Source organism: Sminthopsis crassicaudata, chromosome 2, assembly GCF_048593235.1.
Source record: "Sminthopsis crassicaudata isolate SCR6 chromosome 2, ASM4859323v1, whole genome shotgun sequence".
NCBI lineage: Eukaryota > Metazoa > Chordata > Mammalia > Dasyuromorphia > Dasyuridae > Sminthopsis > Sminthopsis crassicaudata.
In genome coordinates this window covers 291,675,094-291,702,623 of record NC_133618.1, presented here as the reverse complement: position 1 = coordinate 291,702,623, position 27,530 = coordinate 291,675,094, and the positions used below count along the sequence as shown (strand labels likewise).

The 27,530-nt window shown below is 34.6% G+C and overlaps 1 protein-coding gene across 4 annotated transcripts in view; it reads right to left on the bottom strand.

Annotated features, from left to right (window-relative positions):
- PPP4R4 (protein phosphatase 4 regulatory subunit 4) overlaps positions 1–27,530 on the bottom strand; it is a 126,155-nt gene that overhangs the window by 96,958 nt on the left and 1,667 nt on the right. For all 4 annotated transcript variants that reach the window (XM_074289705.1, XM_074289706.1, XM_074289707.1 and 1 more), the window contains one exon: positions 25,046–25,119. In XM_074289705.1, the coding sequence (XP_074145806.1) occupies positions 25,046–25,119 (74 nt within the window). The remainder of the gene's footprint in view (positions 1–25,045; positions 25,120–27,530) is intronic.

Genomic DNA, 27,530 nt, shown 5'->3' with positions numbered 1-27,530 from the left:
TGTATTTTCCTCTATCCTTGGGTCTTATACTTTTTTTTATTTCCAATGTTCTCTTTACAAATAAGGTATAAGGGAATTTGCTTAATATTTGTGTGACCATAGAAGTAAAACAGTCTATTTCTTGTTTCAGCTCTCTTCTTACTATGGTACTGATACTCAGATTTTCTTTTCCTTTCCATTAATCCTTTTTTTTCCCTACAAATTTGAGATTGTTTTATGACCATTTTCCCTTATCTATCCCGACCTACCTCAGAGCCCTGTCTCTTTCTTACCCTTTTCCCGCCTATTTTCCTTTTAAATTTAATGCATTTCTATATGAAATTTTTATATGTGAGGAAGGTGGGGGGGAGGGGGAGAGAAGAGGAGAGGAATAAATGGATACGGTGTAAGTGTATTCAAGCTTCCTTTGTCTGAAATGAAAGAGATTCATGGGATGCCCATTCCCCTTGCTTTTTCCTCTTCATTCTTCATCTTAAGCACCTCTACTATGTAATAGTTGCTTCTCTTCTTTTCTCCCTCTCAATACAATTCTCTCCTATATTTATCTTCTCCTAAGACAGAACAAAACCATACCCACACTTATTCTGTCATTTTTACTTTATGACTCCCAAAGATATTATGGTCCTGAGAAGACATTTCTTATTACTCTATTATCATGTAAGCAATTAATTCCCACATATTCTCTTTTAATTATACAGATATCTATGTTCTCTTGGCTACCTATATTCCCATTTCCAAATGTCTATAATCAGTTTTTCTCTTTTCATTAAAAATGTTTAGAAATTCTCTATTACATTAAAAAGTCCATTTTCCTCTTATAGTATAGACTATCTTTGTCATCAAATTTTTATTTCTTTTGGAAAATAAAATTCCAATCTTCTCATTGATTGTAACTGCTAAGCCTTATATATGTTTTTATTGTGGTTTCTTATTTAACCTTATTTTTTAGTTGTTTTTAGTATTTTTGCCTTTGACATGAAAACTCTGGATTTTGGTTATGATGTTTCCTGGGAGTTTTTATTTTGGGGTTTCTATCTGGAGGTGATCAGTTAATTCTTTGTATTTTCACTTTGTCTTCTGGTTCTCATGTTTTCATTTATAATTTCCTAAAATACAGATTTTATCTGATTATAATCTTCAGATTGTCTAATAGTTCTTAGTTTATCTCTTCTTGATTTCTTTTCAGGTGACCTACTTTTTATGTTCTATTAGATTTTCTACTTATTTGGTTTTGATATCTGTTGTTCTATTATTGAATTAGTATTCTCTATCTGGTTCATTTAGTTCTTGAATGAGATTTTTGCATCATTTGTTCAAAGGTGTCTTTTCCTTGCTATTCTTCCACTAATTTTCTACTCTATCTCATTTTATTGCTTTTACGTATTCTTGTCTGAAGACTCATATTGCCAAGAAGACTCGACTCAAATCCAATTTTAGACATTTACTAGTTAGTTATGTGACCCTAGACAAGTCATTTAACTGTTTGCTTTAGTTTCTGCACCTGTAATATGAACTGGAAAAGGAAATGACAACCTACTTCAGTATTTCTGCTAGAATACCTGTGGCCTTATAGGGCACAAAGTGAGTTTTCAGATTAAAGGGCCACATTAATACTACTTCAGGGTCTGTTGATGAGCTTCTGTGAGTCTTTTAAGTTTTATGTATTTTATGTTTTGGAAAAGTTGGGAGTCCCAATACTCGAAAATCCAGACAAAAGCTGTATCTAAAGTTTATTCAGATTTCTCCAGAATATCTGAGTTAGGATAAGAGACCAATAGATTAATAATCTCTTAGTCAAAGCCACCAAGACTAGGACATTCACATAAAAGCCCAAAATCCATAGAGGGAAATTTGGGTCACAGAATATAATCTGTATTTTATTTTTACTTACTATACATGTTTGTTTCCCCCATATAGGAATATAAACTCTTTGAGGGTAGGAACTTTTCCTTTTAAAGTTTTATCTTTGTATTTCTAGCAAATGGCACAGTACCCAGTATATAATAGGCACCAAATAAATATTTGTTGCTTCACTGCTTGTTAGAATGATCACCACCACCAAGGGCTAATCTGGTTTCACTTTTTTTTTTTTTGGTTATTGTTAAAACTACTCTTTTTTTTTAATGCTAATTTAGGAAATACTTGAATGGTCCCCTGTTTTAACAAGGAGGATTATGCCATCCATTAAAAGTAAACTCTAATTATATTCACTGTTCAGAACATGTATTTCCATTTTGGATGACAGTGCCCATATTTTACTGAATATTTCTACTTCAAATACATAATGAATTTCAACATGTTAAAAATGAAAATATTTTTTAAAAACTTTATGTCAAAGATAAACTAAGAGAATGCTTTTTATCGTAGAAAAGAATTGGAAACAGTGTAGATGCCCATCAACTGGAAAATTGTTAAATAAATGATGGTATATAAATGTAAAAGGAATATTACTGTGCTCTAATAAAGAAAATGATCGTTTCAGAAAAAAACCTAGAAATATTTGAATGAAATGTTGAAGAATGTAGTGAATGAAACCATAATATTTATACAAAGACCAAGATACAATAGACTGAGAAAGTGATGAAAGGCCACAACTATGTAAAGGAAAACAATTCTAAAATTTAATTTTATGCACACATACATACCCACACACATATATATATTAAGATACAATGCAATTTAGTTTGCTTCACTACATCAAAAAATATATTTGGGCTAAGGTATGGGAGGTGATAGTGAAAGAAAATAAACTTGTTAAAAATTAAAATATATATCATATATACAAATATCACTGACTGGTCAAACAATCACACTGTCCTATTCTTTCAGGAACCAATGATACAGTTCCATCTTGGCCAAGTGACTTGAATTTATCAAAGACAACAAGATGATCTCCTTGATTTCCTTTCTCATCTTGATATTAACTCCCTATTACTCATTTTTGTTCTGACATTTGCAGTATGATGTTTCTCCTTTGCAGAAAAACAAGAGAAAAAAAAGAACTGAGAAACTCTGCCTGCTCTCTGTTGTCATCATCATCATCACTGCTGTCTCAAGTGAAGGTTCTATTCCTTCTCTTTTATTTTTCTCCCAATATACTTTATGGAAAAAAATTAACTTGGGACAGCTAGATGGCACAATGGATAAGAGCACCAGCCTTGAAGTCAAGAGGACCAGAGTTCAAATCTGGTCTCAAATACTTAATATTTTTTAGCTGTGTGACTCTGGACAAGTCACTTAACCCCAACTGTATCGCCAAAAGGGAAAAAAAACAAACAAAAAAACAAAAAAACTTTGTTCTTAGCTTTGCTAACAAGTCTTAGCCCATTCTGTTTTTATAGGACACTGCCACACATTCATTTTCTGTTACTTGATCTTGCTTACATCTGTAACCTTATGGGTTGAATCCACATCTGATAGCTTTGGTAGTTCTATTATATCATTCTTATAAAATGGCATCTGCCCAAAATGTCAAGTTCTCTTTGGGAAGAGCCTCAGATATTTTGTAAATTCAAATTACAAAATTTCTTTCCCTTTCTTCTCTGTTCTACTTTCTCACATCCCATTGTTCTAATAAAGATAAAATCTCAGCTCTTCTATCCTCATTTTCCCCTCTATGAATATTCTCCTTGTTCCCCCTAACAAGCTAAAGTGGAGAAAGTTCCTTTACCTTATCTTTCATGAAGGAACTCAGCCTATACTTGGAACATATAACAAAAACTCAGCTATAAGAGTAATAATACAAATGTCACGCGCTTCCTTGAAAGACTACACTCCATCATGGTTAGGTTTTGGGCCTTATTTGGTTAAACTACTCATGGTTATTTATACCTCAAACCAAGCATCAGTTTAAAATTTTAGTATACAAGAGTAACTTCTTAAGAACTAGAAGATCCCATTAAGATTCTTTTCATTACTCCCAACAACTCTACTATAGTTGCAGGTATACCCATCTTGCACTGATCTTCTATTTCACCAATTTTGCTTGACTCCACTCTACTTTCTTTCATTTGCTTAACCCACTTACTTTTTCTTACCTAACTCATCTTATTTTGTCAATTATTTTTTCCTCCTTACTTTTCTGAGTTTACTTCTACAGATTATACTATGTAAATATAGAGACATCACCTGGAGATTGTTTTCCTTCAAATTTTTCTCAATTTCTCTGCCTCAAATTTAGCCTCTAATATATTTCACTTGTGAAAAAAACCTCCAAATCACTTACATGATTTCTACCTCCTCCTCATTATTAGGCTCAATTTTTACTCTTTTGCTCCTCCCACAAACGTTCTGCCACAAAAGCAGGAAGATCACTTTTATTTCATTAAACTAAAAACTTATGCAAGAACAGAATTAATACAACTAGCATAAGAATGGGGAAAAAATCTTCACATCAAATATCTTTGATAAGTATCTCATCCAAGTTATGTTGTCCAAAACAACAAGAAAATAGAGAGAAATATGAGATCAAAAGCCATTCTCAATAAATGTAAGTAAATAGTTAAAATGCAAGCATTAGTAAATATTTACATATTAAATTAGATACTGCATTATGTAACTATATTTATATAAAAATATATATATATATTCAATGGGTAAAATGAACAGTTTTCACAAGTATTGTGAACTATTATCATGTGAAAGAACATTCTAAATCATTAATAAGAAAAATATACATTAAAAACAATCCCTGAGGTTTTCCCTCCTATCTAGTGAATTACCAAGATGACACAAAGTGGAAAGGAGTCTATGCTGGAGAAGCTGTGTAAAGTTAAGATCGTTAATGTATTAATGGTAGAATTGTTAATTGATTCAAACATTCTAGAAAGCAATTTGGAATCATTTGAAGAAAGTAACTAAAATGTCTATATCCTTTGATTATAAAAGCACTTTTTATAGTAGCGATCAACTACAAAAAAGTAGATGTATATCAACTAGGAAATGGCTAAACAAGTTGTGGTATATGAATCTGAATATTACTGTAGTGTAAGAAATTATGAGTATGATGAATGCAGTATGAGAAGACTTAAATGATATGTGCTAAATAAGGAAAACAATATACACAATGACCTTAATAAAGTAAATGTTTTAATTACTAAAAATAAGAGAAACTAAATTCTGCAAAATGATTGTGACTAAGCTTGTACTCAAAGAAAAGGTATGAGAAGTGACCCAATCCTAGCTTCTTATTCCGACTTCCTTTTTTTGCTGCATATCAACATTTTTTTTATATCTTGGTTTTGCAGAATTTGTTTTTTCCTCTTTTAATCCATTGATATGTTGGTGATATTCAAAAAGATACCAATAATAATTTACTTTTAAAATATGTATAACATCATCTGGTTAAGAAACTTGCCTGAGATTGCCTGTCATCGGGGGGAGGGAATAGAGGAAGGGGGGGATAATTTGGAAAAATGAATACAAGGGATAATATTATAAAAAATATATATATAATAAAAAATTATTAAGTTAAAAAAAAAAAAAGAAACTTGCCTGATAAATTACACAGTTCTCATATGTTTACTCTATCAAAAGTTTCAAATTTGTACAAGACTAAATACTGATCAAGAAATCCAAAGAGAAACTTTACCAAGTTTTTTATTCCATTCCTTAACTATGCAGAAATCCCGTCAGAAGTCTATAAGCAGTAAGAGAATAGCAGAGCAAAGCTAGACTCAGGGCACATGTAGCTTGCAGGCTATGTGTGTTGGTGGCATTAAGAATGGAAGGTTCCTCCAAGAAATTAAGGACAGAAAGCCCCAAGAGTTCAGAAGCTCAGAAGAATTGCAGAGATCCTCAGAACAAATGTTTTGTCAAGTAAAACAAATCCCCACATTGGTCATGTCCAAAAAATAGGACTTACCTTGAAATCCATCACTTAGTCCATCGCCTCTCTGTCACAAAGTAGCATACTTCATCATCAGTCCTTTGGAATCATAGTTGGTAATTACATTGGGCAGAGTCTTTCAAAGTTGTTTTTCTTTGTTGTCATTGTATAAATTGTTCCCCTACTTTTGTTTCCTTAATTCTGCATCAGCAATATGATTCTCAGGTTTCTTTAAAAACTCTTCATATGGTACAATAATATTCCCCTATATTCACATTATAATTTGTTTAGCCATCTCCCAAATGATGGGCATAATCTATTCCACTGATCCCCTTAACTTCCAGTTTTTTCCTACAGCAAAAAGCTGTTTTAAAAAATTAAAAATGCACCCAACACTTTTTGGGATCTCTTTAAGGAATGTCTTCTAATGGTATCACTGGGTCAAAGTATAGAGTTTAGTGATTTTGGAAACGGGAGAGGTAAAGTTCCAAATTGTTTTCTATAGAAAAAGTCTTCCTATATCCCCTTTCTTTTTTCTTTCTTTTTTTTTTTTTTTTGAGGCTGGGGTTAAGTGACTTGCCAAGGGTCACACAGCGAGGAAGTGTTAAGTGTCTGAGATCAAATTTGAACTCGGGTCCTCCTGAATTCAAGGCTGGTGCTCTATCCACTGAGCCACCCAGCTGCCCCCCATATCTCCTTTCAACAATTTTTTTTTTCATCTTTACCACTGTAATATGAGATAAAACCTCAGAGTTGTCTTAATATGCAATTTCTCTTACTGTTAGTGATTAGGAACATTTTATTTATGTCTATTGATACCATGAATTTCACCCTGAAATAACTGTCTCTTCATGTCACGACTATGAGAGAATTGCTTGTCCTTGTGAATTGAAAGCAATTGCTTATATTTAACATCTTATTAAGAGAAACTTAACTACATATATATATATATTTTGTTATATCCTTTCTAATTGTATCTGTATCGATTAGCAGCTTTTATGTTTCATGAAATCAAAATGATATATTTTTATCTAAAGTGATTCTCTCCCTCCTTTGGTCAATTATTCTCTTTCCCTCTCCATCAGTGTGAAAGTATTTTTTCACCTTTTCTGCTCTTCTAATTTAGTTTACAACAACTTCCTTTTTGGTTAATGTAGAACTTATTGTGATATATAAGCTGAGATAACAACTTAGCCCTAATTTCTGCTACACTGTTATTCAGTTATTCCATTAGTTTTTATGAAGTCTCTGTCCCAGTAAACTGGAATCTTGAATTTATCAGTACTATACAATTATGTTCATTTGTGTCTATACCTAATCTGTTGCACTGATCAAATTTCTTACTTCTCAAACTACTAGTTTTGCAATGAGATGATCTGGAACCAGCTCCAAAGGTCTTATGATGAAGAGAGCCATCTATACCCAGAGAGGACTGTGGGGAATTGAATGTGGATTACAACATTTTTGCTCTTTTGTTTTCTTGCATTTTATTTTTTCTCATTTTTTCTTGTACAGCAAGATAATTGTATAAATATGTATGCATATATTGGATTTAACACACAATTCTACCATATTTAACATATATTGGACTACTTGCCATCTAGGGAAGGGGGTGAGGGGAGAGGAAAACTGAAACACAAGGTTTTGCAAGGGTTAATGTTGAAGAAATTTAAGAAAAAAAATCCTCAATAAATATTAAGCTCCTAAATTATTTTTTATTACTGCCTTTTAATATATTTTCATATTTAATATTCTTAGGTCCCCTTTCATTGACTTTTTTATTGTTTTCCTTAAGATTCTTGATTTCTTCAGGCAATTTTTTTTTAGTTCTACGAAGTTAATCCTTTGGCAGTGTCATCCGGCACTGAATAAGCAAATTAAGTATGACAATTTCCATTAAATTGAAATTTTACAAACACAAAAAATTGATCTAATCTATTTGTAACTGTTTTTATTTATATTGTACTTCGTAGTTATAGTAATATAATTCCTATGGTGGCCTACTACATTGTGTAGTTAATTTGAATGGTATGTCTTTTTGCAGGAATTGCTAACATATAAAAAAGTTGATAATTTATGTCTATTTTCTATGCTGCTGTTTTGCTAGATTTTTGTTGCAATTTGAATTTTTAGTTGAAACTCCTGAATTTTTTAAGCAAGCTATTATTTCAACTGCAAAAAGTGATAATTTTATTCTTTCTTTGCCTATACTTAAGTTATTTTTTCTCATCTTACAGTCTAAAAGCTAGCATTTCTAGCACTATATTAAATAACGATAGTGGTAAAAGATTTTGCTTTTTACCTGATCTTAATGAACCATGTAGTTTACCTCCTTTATTCATTATACTGGTACTTTATTTTAGATCAGACAGACATAACTTACCATATTTCATCTTCCTATTTTTTTTAAAACATATAGTAATATATTTTGTTAAAAGTTTTTTTTAATCCCTCCTTATATAATCATGTGACTTACTGGTTTGTGATATTAATGTTGTCTACTATTTACAATTTTCTTAATATCAAAATATCTTTGAATTCCTGGAATAAATTCAACCTGTTACATTGTATACTTTTTTGACATATCACTACAGCCTCTTTGCTTATATTTAAAACTTTTTCAATTATACTCTTTAGTGATATTCTTCTAAGTTTCCTTCTCTGCTTGATCTCTTTCTGATGTAGGTATCAAGATCATCTATGTATCATAGGAGGAATCTGGTAAAACCCCTTCTTTTCCTATTTTTGTGGACAGTTTGTACAATTATTGGAATTGTGTTTTGAATATCTGAGAGAATTCTCTTACATAAATCCAAATGGTCTTGGAATGTTTGTCTTTGAAAAATCATTTCTGATTTATTGATTTTTTTCTGAAACTTGAGTTGTTTAAATTCCATATTTCTCATTCTATTTTTCTTTAGTAAACGCCAAGTCATTTCATTTAAGTTATTAATTTTGCTGGAATAACTGGGGCAAAAATGGTTTCTAATAATGCTTTATATGTAGGTGAATTCACCTACATATATATGTAGTGTTTCTTATTCACTGAACTATTTTTTTTGTGTGTGCTAAACTACTACAAAAATCAGGTGTTCAAATAGGCTATACAACAAATTAGCAAGACTTAACTAGAGTTATGAATGTAATTTACTAGCACCTACAGTGACACTTCACAAACACAAATGTTAATTGTACTAGTATATTAAAAGCTTTAACAGGCAAAGTTTGATTCAAATGAGAAGATGCTTATTCATATAACTTCAAATCTCAAACCTAAAATTAGCCAAAAAGATCTCAAATGACCCACAAATAGCTGTCAGAAAGTCACTACCCAAAACCACATATAGGAGTTTTGGGGAAAGAAATACTAACAGTTTTTTAATACATTTTAACAGCCATACTAACAATCTGACAGGCAATCTGCAAGTTTAATTACTTGACTTCCAAACTACAAAGAAAATACAAAGGGATGGATACATGATAAGGCTGAGAAGTGGTGAAGTAAATAGAAACTAAAAAGGAAATGGAACTAATACTACAATAAAGTACACTAATAAATTTCACAATTATTGCTGCTAAACTTTCTAGGTGGATCTACAGGAGAATTGTAAGAAAAGATAGGGGAAAGAGATTTATAAATGATAGACAAAAGTAGTTTTCAATCTGTACCATCAGAGGAAATATTCACAGTAACCAGGATCTAGTTGAGTACAGACAGTTTCTAAGATTATCAAGAAATAGTTTTAAACATATAACGAAATAGGGGCAGCTAGGTGGCACAATGGATAGAGCACATTGGCCCTGGAGAATTAAAATCCTGCTTTAGAAACTTAACACTTCCTAGCTGTGTGACCCTGGGCAAGTCACAAAACAACCGCCTGCAAAAACAAAAACAAAAATAAAAATATAAGGAAGTATACAGAATAAAAATGACACTGAGAACTTGTTTTAAAATTCATTTATGTATATCACAAGTTCACTTTATTTCCTGATGACTGTGGAAAAACGTGCAGATAGCATTTCTAGTCACATTGAAGACATGTAAAGGCAGCATGGCATAATGAATGCATTGCTTAACTTGGAGAAAGCAAGATGCGATGAATCCTGTAGCATTCATTTACTAGTTTTGTGACCCTGAGCAAATAGCTTAACCTCTCTGAGCTTAAGTTTCTTTATCTATAAAATAGAGATAAAATAGCAGCACTTACATGGTAGGGTTGCTATCAGACTAGAATCATGATGCAATGCATTCTCAAGTACTATAATATTATACTTAAAAATGTAGCTACTTTAGAAAGTTTGAACATATTACACCTATCTATATTGAGTATCATACCTCCCAGCAATGCCAAGAAACAAAGTTTTTGTATTTATCCAAATATCCACTACTTATTTTTTAGTTTTGCCTCAGTTTCTCTAAGTCAAGAAACAAACATAGGAAACAAGTCTGTACTCTTATTAAACATTAATTTGATTAGTCAGCAGGTATTAAATAGTATACCTTGGCTTGATGAACACAGTGAACCTAAGTCTCATAAATCATTAAAAAATCCACAACTTCTCTTGACTTTACCACACCCCTCCATCTACCTACCTACATCTCACCTCCCTTTACAAACTTCTATAAAAATTGGTCTACACTCATGACCGGTCCATTTTCTTGACTTCACTCACTTTTCAAACCCAGGCAAGGTGTTGCTTTATCACACAATGAAAACTATTCTCCCTAAATTATTAAATATTTCTTACTTGCCAAATTAAATGGCTTTTTTTTTTTTTTTTTAATCCTCATCTTTCATGACTTCTATATGTTGCATGAGACTGATGACAATGACACTGCTGTCTTGGCTTTCCTCTTGCTGCTCTGGCCATCACTCAAGTCTCCTTTCCTGGATAATCAGCTATGTTCTATCCTATAAATATGAGTATATGGAAGGGTTCTGTATTGTGTTCCCTTTCTCTCTTTTCATCCTCTTTTGATCTCAAGATACTGTCTCTCTGACTTACATGAATTGATGCTAAGTGAAATGAACAGAACCAGGAGATCATTATACACAATAACAGCAAGATTATACAATGATCAATTCTGATGGACGTGGCTCTCTTCAACAATGAGACTATTCAAACCAGTTCCAATTCTTCAGTGATGAAGAGAGCCATCTACACCCAGAGAGAGGACTATGGGAAACGAGTGTGGACCACAACATAGCATTCTCGCTCTATTATTGTTTGCTTGCATTTTTGTTTTCCTTCTCAGGTTTTTTTTTCTTTTCTAGATCCGATTTTTCTTATGCAGCAAGATAACTGTATAAATATGTATACATATTTTGGATTTAACATATACTTTAACATATTTAACATGTATTGGATTACCTGCCATCTAGGGGAGGGGATGGGGGGAAAGAGGGGAAAAGTTGGAATAAAAGGTTTTACAAGGGTCAATGTTGAAAAATTACTTATGCATATGTTTTGTAAATAAAAATAAATAAAAAAGATAGTGTCTCTCCATACAAGCTCTAGTCCCGTGTATCATTAAATTACTTTTAAGACATATTTCACAAACTGAGTGCCCATAGGCATCTCAAACACAACACATTTAAAACAGAATTCATCATCTTACCTCCCAAAACCACCCCTTCTATCTTCCTTGTTTCTCATTGAGAATTACTACCTCCCATTCACCCAGGTTCACAACTTTATTGTCCCATCTGATACTTCATTCGTCACTCTTCCTCCTCATCTGTTAAGTTGCCAAATCTTTAGATTATAGATACAACTTCCATATTCCTGATTCTATTTCTAGATTCTACCCAGATTCTCCCATCTTCTGAATCCATTCCTTTTATTCTCCCCCCATAGTCACTGTGGCTGAAAGTGGCTCTTTATCACTGGAATTTATGACAATAGCCTTCTAATTGGTCCCTCTACCACCAGTGTTCTTTCCCTTTTCTCTAATCCATCCTCTCTCTGGAATGGGCTGCTAATCTCAGAATCCTTGAAAACTTATATTTACCAAGCATTTTAAAGCTTGCCAAGTGCTTTACATTCATTATCTTCTTTGAATATCACAACAACTCTGTAAAGTTGAAAGAGTTATTCCATTTTACAGATCTGGAAGCTAAGGTTCAGAACTGTTAAGTTATCTGTTATAGAACTTTAGAAGAGAACCTAAAGTCCATTATGCAAGGAATCTAAAGAACAAATGAGTGGGAGTAGGATTCTTTGACCTAGAAAAATTGCAAAACAGTTAGGCATAAAATGGGTTTGAATAGCATCATGGACAATTTAAAGGTATAAAATCTGGAGGCATTGCTAGGCTTAGTAAAAGAAAAGACTAATAGAATATTTAAAAGAGAATAAAGTTCTTTTGTGTGATATAGTTGGGGATAGAAGGAATTTACTCAAAAATGGGATAGAGACCATCTTAAAAGGAAATAGTACATTATTTTTATAAGAAGAGAATCAATTTCATCAACTGTGATATACTTGGCTATTTTCAACAAGGTGATTCAGGCCAACTCCAATAAACTTGTGGAGAGAGCCAGCTGTAGCTAGAAAATGTGGATCACAACATAGTATTCCCCCACCCTTTTTTGGTTGTTCTTGTTTGCTTTTTTTTTTTCCTTTTTGATCAGATTTTTCTTATGCAGCATGGTAAATGTGGAAACCTGTTTAGAAGAATTGTACATGTTTAACTTATATTGGATTACTTGCTGTCTAATGGAAGGGGAGGGTGGAAGGAAGGGAAAAAATTGCAACACAAGTTTTTGCAAGGGTGAATGTTGAAAAAACCATGTATTTTGAAAAATAAAAAGCTATTATCATAAAAAAAAAAGTTACCTGCTATTGGCCACATAGATAAGTATCAGAAGTGAGATCCAAACCCAGGTCTTCGTGATTCCAAATTTAGTACCCTCTTTTTGCAGTGACCTCTCCTCCATAGCTTCCTTCATTCCCCTAATTATTAGCACTCTCTCCCTCATCAAATTTGCTTATACTATGCTCCTTAAGAACAGAACAGGACTTTTTCTTTATAAATCTAGCACAGTGGCAGTGCATAAAGCAGAAACTTAAACTGAATCACCAAATCGTAAGGGGCTTTTAACAGCATCTATAGTTCAACCTGTAGCTGAACAAGAATTCTCCCTATCACATCCCTCACAAGCTGCTTGAAAAGTTCAACTTTTGTTTGAGGATCTCAAGGGATGAGAACTTGCTACCTCAACAAAAGCCCACTGTACTTTTAAAAAGATATTAAATGGATGTTTTTCTTTATATTGAGAAAAAATTTTCCTCTATAACTTCTACTAATTACTCCAGTTTCTGGTCTCTAGGACAATCAGAACAAATTAATCAGTATTCAGTAGTATTAATTCAACTAGAAAAAAGGTAACTAAACCATACAGAAGAATATTTGCATAAGAATCCCAGGCATTTTGACTTAGAAAACCAAAGATTAATATTCCCCCTATCCTATTGTATTCTGTTAAATATTTCCCAATTGTATTTTAATCCGGTTAGGTCCAAGAGTGTTGCAGTCCTGTTTTATACTTCTACCCTTTATGATAGTCCTTTAAACACTTGAAAACTGTTATTATGTGCCCCTACCTTCTCTTCACTAGGCTAAAAATTGCCACTTTTTTTAGCTGGTCTTCATATGATACTACTATCTTCAGTTTTTTAATCATCACTCTGATTGCCTTTTTTGTAAACATTCTCCCTAAAATGTGGCACTTAGAATGGAACACAAAGGGGTAACAAGATGGTGCTTGAATTCAGGAGGACCTGAGTTCAAATCTGGTCTCAGACACTTAACACTTCCTAGCTGTGTGACCCTGGGCAAGTCACTTAACCCCAGCCTGGGGGGGGGGGGAAGAATGGAACACAATTATCTAGAAGTTGTCCACCTATGACACAAAATCCTTTCTGATTCTAGATATGAGGAAAAGACTTAAAAGATTACATTCACTTTTTTTGGCTGTCAAGTCACACTTGCTAACTTATATTGAGACTGCAAGCTACTCCCAATCTTTTTCTCAACAAAAAGTTGGCCACAAATACTAGCAATCTAAATATATTTATGTCACAAGCTCATTCCACAACAAAACACAAGAACAAGGGAGACTATTAAGTGCAGAAGACAGCCAACCCCCAAAACATTCTCAACTTTAAAGAATCATTTGGTTTGAAAAGGGTACTGAAGTCAACCAATTTCTTCTTAAAAATGGAATTCTGAAATTACACAGGACAGCTCTGCCCTCCCCGCTTCCCTACCAGAGGCTAGTCTGAGGCTGCAGGCCACTAAGACCTGGATCAATGGCGCCATCTAGTGACAATTTCCAGGTCACAGGCTCCCAACACTTCCTAGCCTCAAGGTAGAAATCCCGACTTCCCCTCAGTACTGTTCACTTAGGTACATATACATCCCTCAACACCCTTCTGACTCCCTCATTCCTTGCCCACTTACAATCAATTAGCCAAAAAACATTTATTAAGCCTATACTTCATGCCAGGCACAGTGTTAAATGCTGGGAATACAAAGAGGCCAACCAGACCCTGCCCTCAAGGAGCTTACAGCCTCAGGGGGGAGAAAGCATGCAAACAAATGTGTACAAGCAAGCTCTGTATAGAAGCAATAAGAAATAATTACAGAGGGAAAGCAATGGACTTTCTAAGGAAGGGCTGGAGAAGCCTCCTGGGGGTGGTAAAATTTAAAAGAAAGCCAGGAAAGTCACTAGTCAGAGGAGAGGAAGGTGAGCATTCCGTGCATGGCTAACAGGCAGAGAAAATACCCTGGGCCAAGAGGTGAGTATCTTATTTATGGAACAGGCAGGACGGCTGTGTCACTGGATCGAAAGCATACATGTGGAGGGTAAGATCTAAAACAGACTGAAAAAACTAGGAGGCCGCCGAGTTCTGAAAGTCTCGGAATGCCTAACAGCATTTGTATTCAATCCTGGAAGTTTAAGGAAAAGGACGTCGCTGGAATGTATCGAAGAGGAGGGTGATGTGACCAGAGCTGCACTTTGGGAAAATCACTTTAGAGGATGTAAGCTGGATTAGAATAGCGAGAGATGGATGGCAGATCCACCTAAAGACTACATAATAGTCTAGAGATGAAGTGATGAGACCGGCGCCAGAGTGGTGGCAATGTCAGAAAAGAGATACTGCAAAGGTGAATTCAAAAGTTCTTGGGAAAAGTTAGGTATGGAGATCCAAGACAGTGAGGAATTCAGGCTCTAGGTTGGGAGTCCAAGAAACTGGAAGGATGGCAGTGCCCTCTACAGTAATGGGGAAGAGGAGGAGGTGGCTGGGAAAAGTTTAGGGGGAAAGATAGACTGAGTTCCACTTTGGACATATTGAGTTTAAGATTCGAACAGGATATCCAAAAAAGTTACCACAGGGAAATTTCTCCTTCTCTTCATTCTATGTTTGCTAAACATTAAGTTTTAATACAATATTTACAACAAAGAAAAGTTCTAAGTTTTTCAATGAACTTAAACAGAACAATGAATCCCATTAATTTCTAAATCCCTTGAAAGTATAAAGAAATACATTTCATCATTTTCATATTCAATTTCTTCTCATTAGACCCACTTTTCCCACATGCAAGAAGATGACTTACATATTATCAGGAACTGAGGTACTTAAAAGAGTATAGGGAATATTCTAGGTAACTTATACACAAGCTTCAACTACTAAAACTTTCATTCATTTGATGAAAATGCTATAATGCCTAAAAAAATTCATATTTCCCTGTCACATTAATTAAAGTGATTTAACCTGTTCTTGATGACTATCAATAATAATGACACTTTCCTAAACATTCAGAATTATTGATTATTCCACTTCAAGGATCCAGACTTGGATGCCTTGATTTAGAAAACATGTTTTTCATAATTTTCATCTTTTATCATCCATTTTTCATTGTTGTCAGTGTACCTATATCTAGTTATCTCCCTCACTCCAATGGATGTTCTTGATATTCTCTGGAGAAGGAAACCAGACCAGTTGGAATTATGTCTAAAATAAGATAGGCTCCTTGAAAGTCTACCAGATCTTCTAATAGGTACAATTTAAATAACAGGTTTTGTTTTAGTTTTTGCTTACTTTGCAGGGTGGAAGATAAGAAGTAATAGAAAAAGGTTCGATATATTCATAGTTGGAAGAGGCTTTAATGATTCAGTCACAAAGCCCTCATTTTCCAGAGGAGGAAACTGAGGCCCACAGAAGTGACTTGTGTAAGGTCACCAGTAAAAGAACTAACATTCAAAACCAGGTTTCTCATTCCAATTTCATGTTCTTTCCACTATACCATGCCATCTTTTTCTATTTAGTAATGAAGTATTCCATATAACTGTAATTATTAAGAATTAACTATAGTAGCATTGTAAATCTTTGTCATTACTATAATCTGATGGTAAGAAAAACATTACATTGTATGCACTATTATATATTGAAGTATAATAGTTTTTGTAAATATGAAACTGTCATATACCAATTATCTTGTAAATCATGGTAACAAAAGGGATTTGAAGAATGAGAATATCAGATTTTCATTCATTTCCATGGTATAATAATACATTATAAAAGTCACTATACCTTAGAAGTGGCATCTAAAGGGCCCTTTCTGTTGGAAGAATTTGTACAAGTTTGGGGACCCTTGCAATAGTCCTAATTCTGAAAAGTGTCCCTTATAATCTGGCATTAAAAAAAAAATTCTTGAGAAGCATCGTTATAAGGCACAACACAACCAACTCAAACTTGGAATTTCCATAGGAAATCTAGTTTTTAATGGTGGCTGTGCAGATGTATCACTTTGTTTTGGGGGCAAATTTTTATTTCCTCATGTCCAGCACTACTATACGTATTCCATCTTCAAAATTTTTTCATTTGTTGCTCCCATGCTTGGAAGTGCTTTTTCTCCTTACTATCTCACAGAATTCCTTATTTCTTTCAAGACAGCTCAAATTCCACCTTCTATCTGAAATCTTTCCTGATTACTTCCAAATATTACTACTTTTTCCTCTCTAAACAACCTATTTCTCATATGTATTTAGGTATCCATGTATAAATTTTCATGTATGATATATATATACACAAGCATATGGATATACATATATACACAGACATTATATATGTGTATGTGTGTGTGTATATATATGAATACACACACAAATACTTATACACAAATTTACACATATGTGTATGGGGTATTTTCTGTAGAAAGAACTTAAGCCCACTGAAAGTAGGGACTAATTAATTTTTATGTCTTCTCCTGCCCCAGAGAAGGCACTTTTAAACATTTGTTGATCAATCTCAGTTCTTTGCAATGTTTAATATTCGACTAAGAAGGAAGTAATATATAGGGCTAAATACTGAAATGCCTTGTTTTGACTAGATTAAAATGCCAGCCCCTCCTGTTTACTATCCATATGACTTTGGAAATCACTTAACCCTTCTAGGCTTCCATTTCATCTTTCTTTTCTTTTTTTTTTTTTTAAAGAGTTGAAAATAGCCTAAACAATCTAAGGCACCTTTCAGATGTAAATTCTATGAACTCATATATTTATAAAACATAGAGATCTTTATTTGTATACCATCACATAGATAAAATAGTTCTGTAAAAAGGGTTTTTTAAAAATATAGTTTGCTGTAACTAACACTGTAGTGTTAGTTATTATTAATAAAGAATGAAGTTTGTAACATGAAGGTCAAGGGATTAAACTAATACCTTGCTACAGAATAGCCATGTCATAAATTCTATAATTTGCATGCTTATGTTTCAGAGGTATGTAGTTTTCCTTGCTTCATTCAAATCCATGAAATATGAAAGATTTTCTACTACATACTTTAGGAGTCAGGTAGTTGAATAGATAACTATCTATACCAGGAATAAAAGATAACTAACTAATCTTAATTCTCTCTAAATTCATTCATATTGTTAAGTTCCAGATTCTCCAATGCAGGTATGGTAAGAGTAGAAAAATAATCTTGATTACTTTTACCTTAGAGAAAATAGTATACTTTGTATTTTAAACTTTTTGCTTTTCTTCCTGAAGTCAGCAGAATAATTCTGCTTGCCCCTGATGCTATCACAGGGAGAGCCTTCTGAAGCCACAACTTGAGTAAGAAAAAGGAAACAGGTGCCTTCTATGGCTATGGCTGTTCCTTATCACAAGGCCCCCAAGGAGGACAGATGAGGGGGAAAAAAATCTCCACTTCCCTCCCTCTATCTATAACCTTCCCAAAACAAGTAATCCATGTTTCACTGAGAACTAAAGCAGGCCAAAAAGACTTGTTCTCGATAATATCAGTAAGCATTTAGTATGTGAGATGTAAAAAATTGCACTGCGATGCATTATTTCAGTATTTCACTGAGTAGAGATTTCTACTTCCTTTGCAGAAAAGCAATTCATGACAATACATTCATCACCTCGTCACAATAAGAAGTACCATCTATTAGGCTACTCTTTTGAAGAACTTTTTGATTCCCTTCAGGAGAGCAGGCTATTGTTTGTAGCACTCAGAGAAAAAAAGAAGCAACTTTCCAACATTAGCTTTTGCCTCCAACCCTAAAGTGAAAGCTGGAACAATTGTATAACTTGCTTCTTCTGTGTAAAAATACTACATAACATCAGTATTTGAAACCAATAGTAATAGCTTAAAGTCAAATCATAAAAACTCCCTTTCTTATTTTTAAAGATGATGTGTCAGTAAAAGATAAAAGGAACTAACTACAAAGAATAATCTTTTAGATAAGCCAAATTCCCAGTATACAGAAAATGGAAGAACGAAAAGGCATTTTAGTACTTTTGCCTCTTAAAGCAAAATAACCTGATGAGGGCATCCTTTGGACCTTATAAGACTTCCCCAAAATTCAGTGATGTTAAATAGTGGTCAAGACTAGAGAAAAGAGAAGAAAACATAGTAGGAACAAAAGGGGATAGAATATGGCTTGGATAGGGAGAGAATCATTCACTAAGGTGATTGTGTATCTGCTTGCTACTGCACCATAAAGAGAAAGAAATCAAATTATAATAAATTATATATATCATATATAATAATATTACATATGATAAATATAATAACACCATGACATAATATATCAGCTACTCCAGATCACCAAAAAGTGTTTAGCAGAGACAGATCTTAATGGAACCATAGTGGGCCTTAAAAGCAAAAGAATATGTTGGGGAAACAATGGGAATAGTGGAGACAAGAAAGGAAATGGTGCGACGTAAGACTACTAAGGAGGGAAGAAAAAAAGTCCATGTGTCAGTTTTCTGTTCTGCACAGCAACTAGGATGCATATTTTAAAAGACAGTTGAAAAAAATCTAGATGGCAACCCTAAACACTGCAGTTCTTCCTCACTGTCTTATAGCTCCCCAGATTCTAGTGTTGTACTTCGAGGAGAGGGGTGCTGGAGTTCTTGGGTGAGGGAGTTACATCCAGTGATAAGTAACAGCCACAGTAGATAGAAGTAGTTTTGTTTGTTTTATTTCCACTGTTCCAGCTGCAGAAATTTCTCTGTGATGTCACTAGGGGGCAGCACTTACTCCTAGAAAATGGGAAGAGAAAGTAAAAAGGTCAAAGTTTAATGTTAACTTTCAACAAGCCAAAAATTAAAAGATGAACTTTCTACTTTATCTGAATTTCCCTAGTAAAATAACAAAACAAAAAAATGGCAGAACCAATTTTAAAAGTGGGCAACATAAAAATGAATTTAATTACTATTCTTTACTTTTTGTGTATCATTTGAAAAATAATACATTACAGAAAAGGCACCATATCATGGCCAGGAAAGATTAATCTGTAAAATACTTCAATAATAATGATGCTCTTAACATAATTTCGGCTCAAATACTTTACATCTTGGGATAATTTTGCCTTATTACAATCCTTATTAGTAACTAATTACCACCTATTGTGTTACTAGACAATTAGTAGAACATAATTTTGTCACTATCATTTATCAGCTTTTGGAATTCTGGTGGCAAGAGATAGTTGGCATTATTTATTCCAACTAATAACATCTACTTCCATAATAAGAATAATTATTTAAAAAACCTGATAGTTACATAATATTTTAAGGTTTTCATGTCACTTTACATACATTATCTCATTTGGCTCTCACCCAAAACACCCCCATGAGAGGAAGATACAACATACAATATTATCTGCCATTTTCCAAATGGGGAAACTGACTCAAATGATTAAGGAGCTGCCAACTCTAAGACTGTGCAAATACTATCCCTCTTTTAAAGATGAGATTATTAAGGCTCAGTACAACTCAGATGATGACTTACATGTTACTAAGAAGTTGTCTTGCCCAATGTCCCACAAGTTACACTAAGGATCAGATCTAGGATTGAAATCTAGGCCTTCTGACTCCAAGGCCAATTGTGCTTTCTACCTTACCAAACGGATTAATTTTACAGGTAATCATCCAAGAAAAAGAAACTGAGAATTAGGATTATTATTTTTTGGTAATTTGCACTAATAGAATTGAGGTCTTTAAGAAGAGGCTAAATAAAAAATAACATGTCAGGGATGTTGTGAATTGGATTCCTGATTTGGTGAGATGCTGAATTAGATAATCTGAGGTTTGTCCTAATTTCAAAACTATGATTCTATATCTTATCTAGTATAAAAAGTAATTAGAGTACTTTAGAAGCAAAGAAATATGAAATTGCAAAAAGTTGATATCTACAAGTTGATATGAATTTTCTACTTGTATAATGCAAAGAAAAATAAAGTTGGTTTAATTTTTGTGCAAGCTAATCTTCAAAAAAGTGAACATACCTGATCCAGTTAATTATTATTAGGAAGCTTTTATACATAATACAATGCTAGTCATTGAGGAGTGATAAAAAACACATGAAATATAATCCCTATGCATCAGATTACAAAGTGTTCAGGAAGAAAAAACACACACAGGAAACAACTAGGTAATAATAGAAAACTGTAGAGAATTATGCATTTTCAAAATTCTTAAAGTACTTGATAATTTTTAAAATTATGTGTCAATGTGAGCTATCATTATTAGCCAAATTAATGTGGGTTGTGTGAAAAAATTGAAAAGGGAAATAACCTATAGATGAGAACATCAGCCAAGGCTTTTTAGAATGAGAGACTTGAGCTGGACTTTAATTGTGAGTTAACATTTGAATAGGCAGACGTGATGGAAAAAGGTATTCTAGGTAGGAAGAACAGGTAACAAAGGCACCAATGCAGGAATAATAAATAGCATTCTTAAGAGTTTGCAAAAGATTGAGCTTACAACAATTCAGTTAGATATGCAAGGCAAAAATTATAATACCTATGTTGCGCATAAGGCTAGATATCTGATGCTCAAAGAACTCCAGATTTACTTATATTCACAGTGCTAGAAAATGTCTGAGTCTTGAACTGGTTGTGTGACTCCTCATTCAATAATTTTTCAATTAAATAAGAACTGTATGTTCTGAAGACAATGAGATCAGTTGGAAAAGAAGATTCCTAAGAAATGAGAGGAAAAGTCTGACTAAAAAGTTCTGAATGCTAGAATGAGGAATTAGGACTTTTATCTTGAAGGCAATAGGGAGCCACTTAAGGCCTTTAAGAAGGGAAGTTCATGATCAAAGTATCTTCAGAGACTTAAGTGATTAAAATATTAAAATATTTTATGCACTATTCATGTTGCCAATATTGTGTGCCCGCATCCCTAAGAAAAGGCAGAACAGGAAAAAGAGGTTTGTTTTTTTCTGACTAACCCTAAAAGCTATGAGTCAATTGGTCAACAATGCTATATAATCAATTGTTAAAGTGCTATAATACCACTATATTTGGGCTTTCAAAATTTTGTTTCATCATTATATTATTATAAAAGTTCTTCAATTTTAAATGTTTAAACACTTTATATTCTGAATTGCTAGTTTTGAAAATAGCTGCCTTATATTAGAGGGTATATTAATAAGCAGAACATTATTTTAAAAACATAAAAATAGTCATTGACTATATTTTTCATATGTGAAAAATATTTGCTTTGTATTTAATGTCTAAGTGGCAGAAGGTATCATATGTACAAAGCATTTTCCTTAGCGTTGATATTTGAGTTTCCTAATTTAATGTGCTCAGAATTAACTACAACTCAGATGATAATTTAAATATTGCAAAGCACTTTTCTCATAATTCTTTGTGGTAAGTAGTACAAGTGTAAATCCTACTTTACAGATGAAGAAACTAAGGGTGGGTTGGGCTAAATGGCTTGCCCAAGATCATTCTGCCAATCAACAAAACCAAGATTCAAACCTCAGTCTCCTGATTGAAGATCCAGTGTTCTTTCCAGTATTCCAAACTGTTTAATTAATTCCTGTTTAATTTCATAATATGCAAAACAAAAATAAGGGCCTGACCTGTATGAATAGGAGAAAATATCTGAAAGTAATAAATTCAGGAGGGAGGAAATTATTAGGTATCTGAAAAATATAAGATGTTATATTCTGGGAAATGGAAGAAGAATAAAGGAGAAAAGGAAAGAAAACAGGTCTCAGCATGTGTTAGGTTCTAAGGTATTCAGAAATATGATGAACAAGATGGATAAACTAAAGAAAGAAAAAAAATTAAAAACATACACACATATGTCAGGGATATTATGATAGTAAAGTTGTAAGCAAACCAAAAATGTGAAAAAATTTAAACAGTCAAACATGACTTTATGCCTTTAAAAACTGACCTAATATGTGAAATTCCATTTTCCTTTAGGAAAGAGAGAAAATAGGAGGAATAGAAAAAGAGTTCTGAGTTAGAGAACCAATAAAACAAACTAGTTATCAGTCTAAGTCCCCTTTGCAATGTGCTACAAGATACTTGTCACCCAAGACAAGACTAAATCAATGAACACATCTCCCTTAACATTTTCGTTGAATAAGAATGGAAGGGGTTCTGTAAGAAACGACCAGCAAGATGATTTCAGAGAGGCCTAAAGAGACCTACATGAACTGATGCTGAGTGAAATGAGCAGAACTAGGAGATCATTGTACATGGCAACAACACTACTATATGATGATAAATTCTGATGGAGATGGCTCTCCAACATTGAGATGATTCAACCAGTTCCAATTGTTCAGTGATGAAGAGAGCAATCTACACACAGAGAGAGGGCTGTGGGAACAGAATGTAGATCACAACATAACCTTCTCACTCACTCTCTGTTGCTATTTGCTTCCATTTTGTTTTCTTTCTCAAGTTTTTTTCTTTTTCAGTTTTTCTTTTTCTTCCTTCTTGATCTGATTTTTCTTGTGCAATAAGATAACTGTATAAATATGTATACATATATTGGATCTAACATATATTTTAACATATTTAACAGGTATTGGACTACCTGCCAGCTAGGGGAAGGGGTGGGGGAAGGAGGGAAAATTTGGAACTAAAGGTTTTGCAAGGGTCAGTGTTGGAAAAATTATACATGCATATGCTTTGTAAATAAAAAGCTTTAATTAAAAAAAAAAATGGAAGCTTTGTTAATAAAAAGCTTTAATTAAAAAAAAAAAAAGAGTGGAAGGGGGCATTTTGACAAAAGCTATGTTTTGTTTTAAGTATGAAAAAGAACTCTGACAAACTATTTAACATATCCACTACCAAAAAAAGGGGAGAAGGAGGGAAGGTAAAGTTTATAAGTGGTAAAATAGAAAAATAAAACAAAACAACTTTCAGAAAGAAGTCTAGTCTCAAATAACTAAAATAAAGCTCCTACTGTTCAGGTAAAAGTAGGACAACAATCTAAATTTTCTGATTGTAAGCCACAGTTTTTCCACTAAATAAAAGACATTTGTGATGAATTTAAATTCTAAAAAACTAAGTTGCAGAAGCCTACATTGGCAATAAGCGTTTCCTTTTTCAGGAGTATTCTATACTAATGATATTTATAAATCTTGGTCCTACAGTTAAATGATAACACATTAAATATAAGATTTTACTCAAACTTTCATTAGGGGTCTATTTTCACATGAGGAAAAAATTATTAACTATTAGAAAAAGCAAACAATTATTCATGATAGTTACTGAAAGAAAAAGTACTTCAATTAAGAGATCTAGAGAAAGTCAAAATACCTAAAAACATTGCATTAACCTCTCTGCCAAATGTTGTTCCAGCACAGCAACACCCCCCCATCTCTGCCATCAATACCACCAATATAAATATATTATTAAATATGCTTTTTAAACAAAAAATTCAGTAATCATGCACACATCATTAAAGGTAACAAGACAGACAAAAAAATAAGCTCTCAAAATTTTCACTGGTATTTGAAGACATTTTAGGAATACATTGCTTGAGAGAACTGGAAACACAATAATAATGTGACTTAAGTATGATCAAGAACTCAAGATATCAATAATTACCTAAGCAACAATTAAGGAAATGGAAGCCATGAGGATCATACATCTAGAACCAGAAGGCACTTCAGAGGCCATCTAGTGCACTTCCCTCATTTTACATATGAAAAAACAGAGCCCAGCAAAACAACATGAGTTGCTCAGGGTTACACAAGCATCAGAAGTATTTGAACCTAGTTCCTCTGATTTTTTATTGTAAGCATCACTACCATTGATATTGTATTATAAAAATAACCATCAAACTGTTTAAGTTACTGCCACTACCAAAAACAAAGAAAAAATACTGTAAGATAAAATACCGGATATCAAGATTTCAAGATTTGATTTGATGTCAAAAAGTAGGTTTGCAGAACAGCCAAGAAATTTGAGACTTAAAAAACAACTGACTAAATAAGGCTTCCAATTAAGATTATCAAAGCTCATGTACCCATGGTGTACCTTTATTCTGTCATTAAAGTAAAAATGCATTTATTATTGGCATTTTACAATGAGTATTATAATATCAGCTATTGGATATTCTTTTTTTCCATGGCAACTCACTGACTTGTAAAGGCAAATACAGGAGACAAGGATGAGATTAAACTCAACTTTTATCTTGTATCCTTGAAGCTATGTTTGGATCTCACTAATAAAGTGTTTAAAGATTGAAGTATTTACAAATTATTAATTATATGAAAACATAACTAGATGAATTTTTTTACATAACTAAGCACAAAATGTATTCAAAAGCAGTATGCCAAATGATTTCGTAAATCTAAAACTCAAAACAAATTCAATAAACATTCATTTCTGCTGTCAAGAGGAAAGATCAGCAATTTTACAGTAAGACTTGGAAATACCTGAGTAGATAAACAGCCCTTTCAATATCATTGAGTTCTTCATCAACTGTTAGTCTTTCTATTTCTTCTGGTGTCTGTCAAATGTGAAATACAAATTATGTAGAAAATGTTGGAGTCAACACCCATCCCCCACACCACTAAAAACTAATAAAGGGATTTTATCTTTCCAGGAAGATAAATTTCACTAAATGCAAAGATCAATGAAATCCCATCAAGGAGCTTAGACTAAAAAGAGGAACTGTGACTTCCAAATAGCTGGGGAAAGGAGGAAGGAGGAAGGAGGAATCTTTTTTCTCCACTATTTATTAAATAGGAATTATGGCTTGAAAAGCTCCTTTCAAGTGTGGGAAACCAAAGAATAATGTTTCCTTCACCTTTTCTCTGAGATCTCTTGCTGGATGCAGGGAGGCAGGAGAGAGAAGCAAAAGAAAGGGTGCATAAAGAGGGACAGTAGGAAATCAGAGATGAGGGTTTTCTTCCCATTCATTTTGCCACTCCCCTCCTCACCTTAATTTCTTCACCCCATAACTATTGAGGCTCTGGAAAAGGTAAAGGGATAGGCCCTTTGGGAAAGGCTCCTTACACCCTACCTTCCCCCAGAGGCTCTCTTTGCCCAAAGACCCCCAAAGACAAGGTGGGAAGAGCAAATGGGGGCACTGGAAAAGGGCAAGTGGAGAAGGTACAGGAGAACCTGCACAAAGTACACAGACTTTTTTCCCCATCTGGAGGGGCCACCTCACACAAATATGCAATCACTAAGGAAAGAATGCAAAGAAGGTTCAGAGAGGGATGGGGACATGAGCTAAGATCTGGAAAAGTTCTAACCTTCCCCTCACCCCACCCACAGCTCAGTTTTCCACCCCCATTGATAATAGGGTAATTAGAAGGAAATGTGGGTGGGAGAGAGGGGCTATGGAGTTGGGGGGATGGGATGGCTTGCAGATGGGTTCTTTGTATCTCAGAACTCCAGTCTCTGGGAGTCCTTGACTACTGGGGGCAAAGATGGGGAAGAAAGAAGTGTGGAAAGATGTGATGGACATGAGCAGGGATAAAGTGGGGACAGCTTATATTTTACCCCCAAGTTCTGTTTTCTTAAGTCCCTTGACTACTGGGGTGCTGGGTATTGTTAAAGTGTCAATGAAAAGGTGGAATACCTAGGAGGTATGAGATGTGAAAACGGGCAGTGAAAAAAGAATAAATGAGGGAAGGGGCCAAGGAATGAGATGGAAAGAAATGGTTCTTCCTACTCCTTCCCTTCCCCAGTCTAACTCTTTCTCAGAGTGGGGATGAGATGAGAACAAGTTCCATCCTCTCTTCCTCCCCCACCCCCCTGTCTCCTGGGGTCCTGGAGGGTGACATGGAAAGGGGGAAGGGTGGAGCAGCAAGGAGACAGACTGAGATAGAGGAAGAGATGGGAGAGAGATTAGTCCTGACTTTGGATTCCTCTTGGGAAGACCCCCACCCAAAGAAGTGGGAATATGGGGAGTGTAGACTGATAGTACTGTGCCAGATGGGATGGGAAAAGATTTTTTTTCTATCCCCTCATTCTATTGGAGTCCCTAATGATGACTGAGGAGGGGGTGCTGCAGAATAAATGTCATCATCCAGACTCCAGACTCTTTCTTTGCATCAGCCAGGCAGATATAGATATAGAGGGTGGAAAGATGGAAGGAATGAGATGGGGATGAGGATAGGGATGGGATGGGAATGGGTATGGGGATGGGAATGGGTATGGGTATGGGTATGGGTATGGGTATGGGGATGGGGATAGGGATAGGGATGGGGATGGGGATGGGGATGGGAATGGGGATGGGGATGGGATGGGGTGGAGTGGGATGGAGATGGGATGGGATGGAGTGGGATGGGGATGAGGATAGGGATGGGATGGGAATGGGATGAGGATGGGAGTGGGATAGGGATGGGATGAAGTGGGATGGGGATGAGGATAGGGATGGGATGGGAATGGGATGGGGTGGGGTGGAATGGAATGGAGATGGGATGAGGATGGGGATGGGAGGGATTGGGAGGGAATGAGATGGAAGCGGATGGGGTGGGATGGGAGGTGATGAGGTGGGAAGGGACGGTCTGGGGGCAGGTGCTTTCTTCCCACTTCCTCTTTTCATCTCTACCTTTTGCTTTTCTGTAACCCCCGAAAATGAAAGGAGGCTGGGGAAGCCAGGAGGTAAGATGGCACCCCGGACTTCTTTGGTGGAGCCTGCCACGGACTCAGAGTTTGGAAATACGCGAGTATGGAACCATCAAATAGGAGGGGATGGGATGGGAGCTATGATTCTAACCCATCTCTTTCCCTGCCCCCAGCTTCTGATCTCCTGGAACCCAAGCAGAGGCAGGGAGGCTGAGGGAAGGTGGGGTAGGACCCTGGACTCTTCTTGGGGGAGCCGTTCGGAGACGAAGGGTGGGCACCCGAGAGAGCGCACTGATGGGACGGGGCGGGCTCAGCGCCTCCCACTTGCTCCCCACCTCC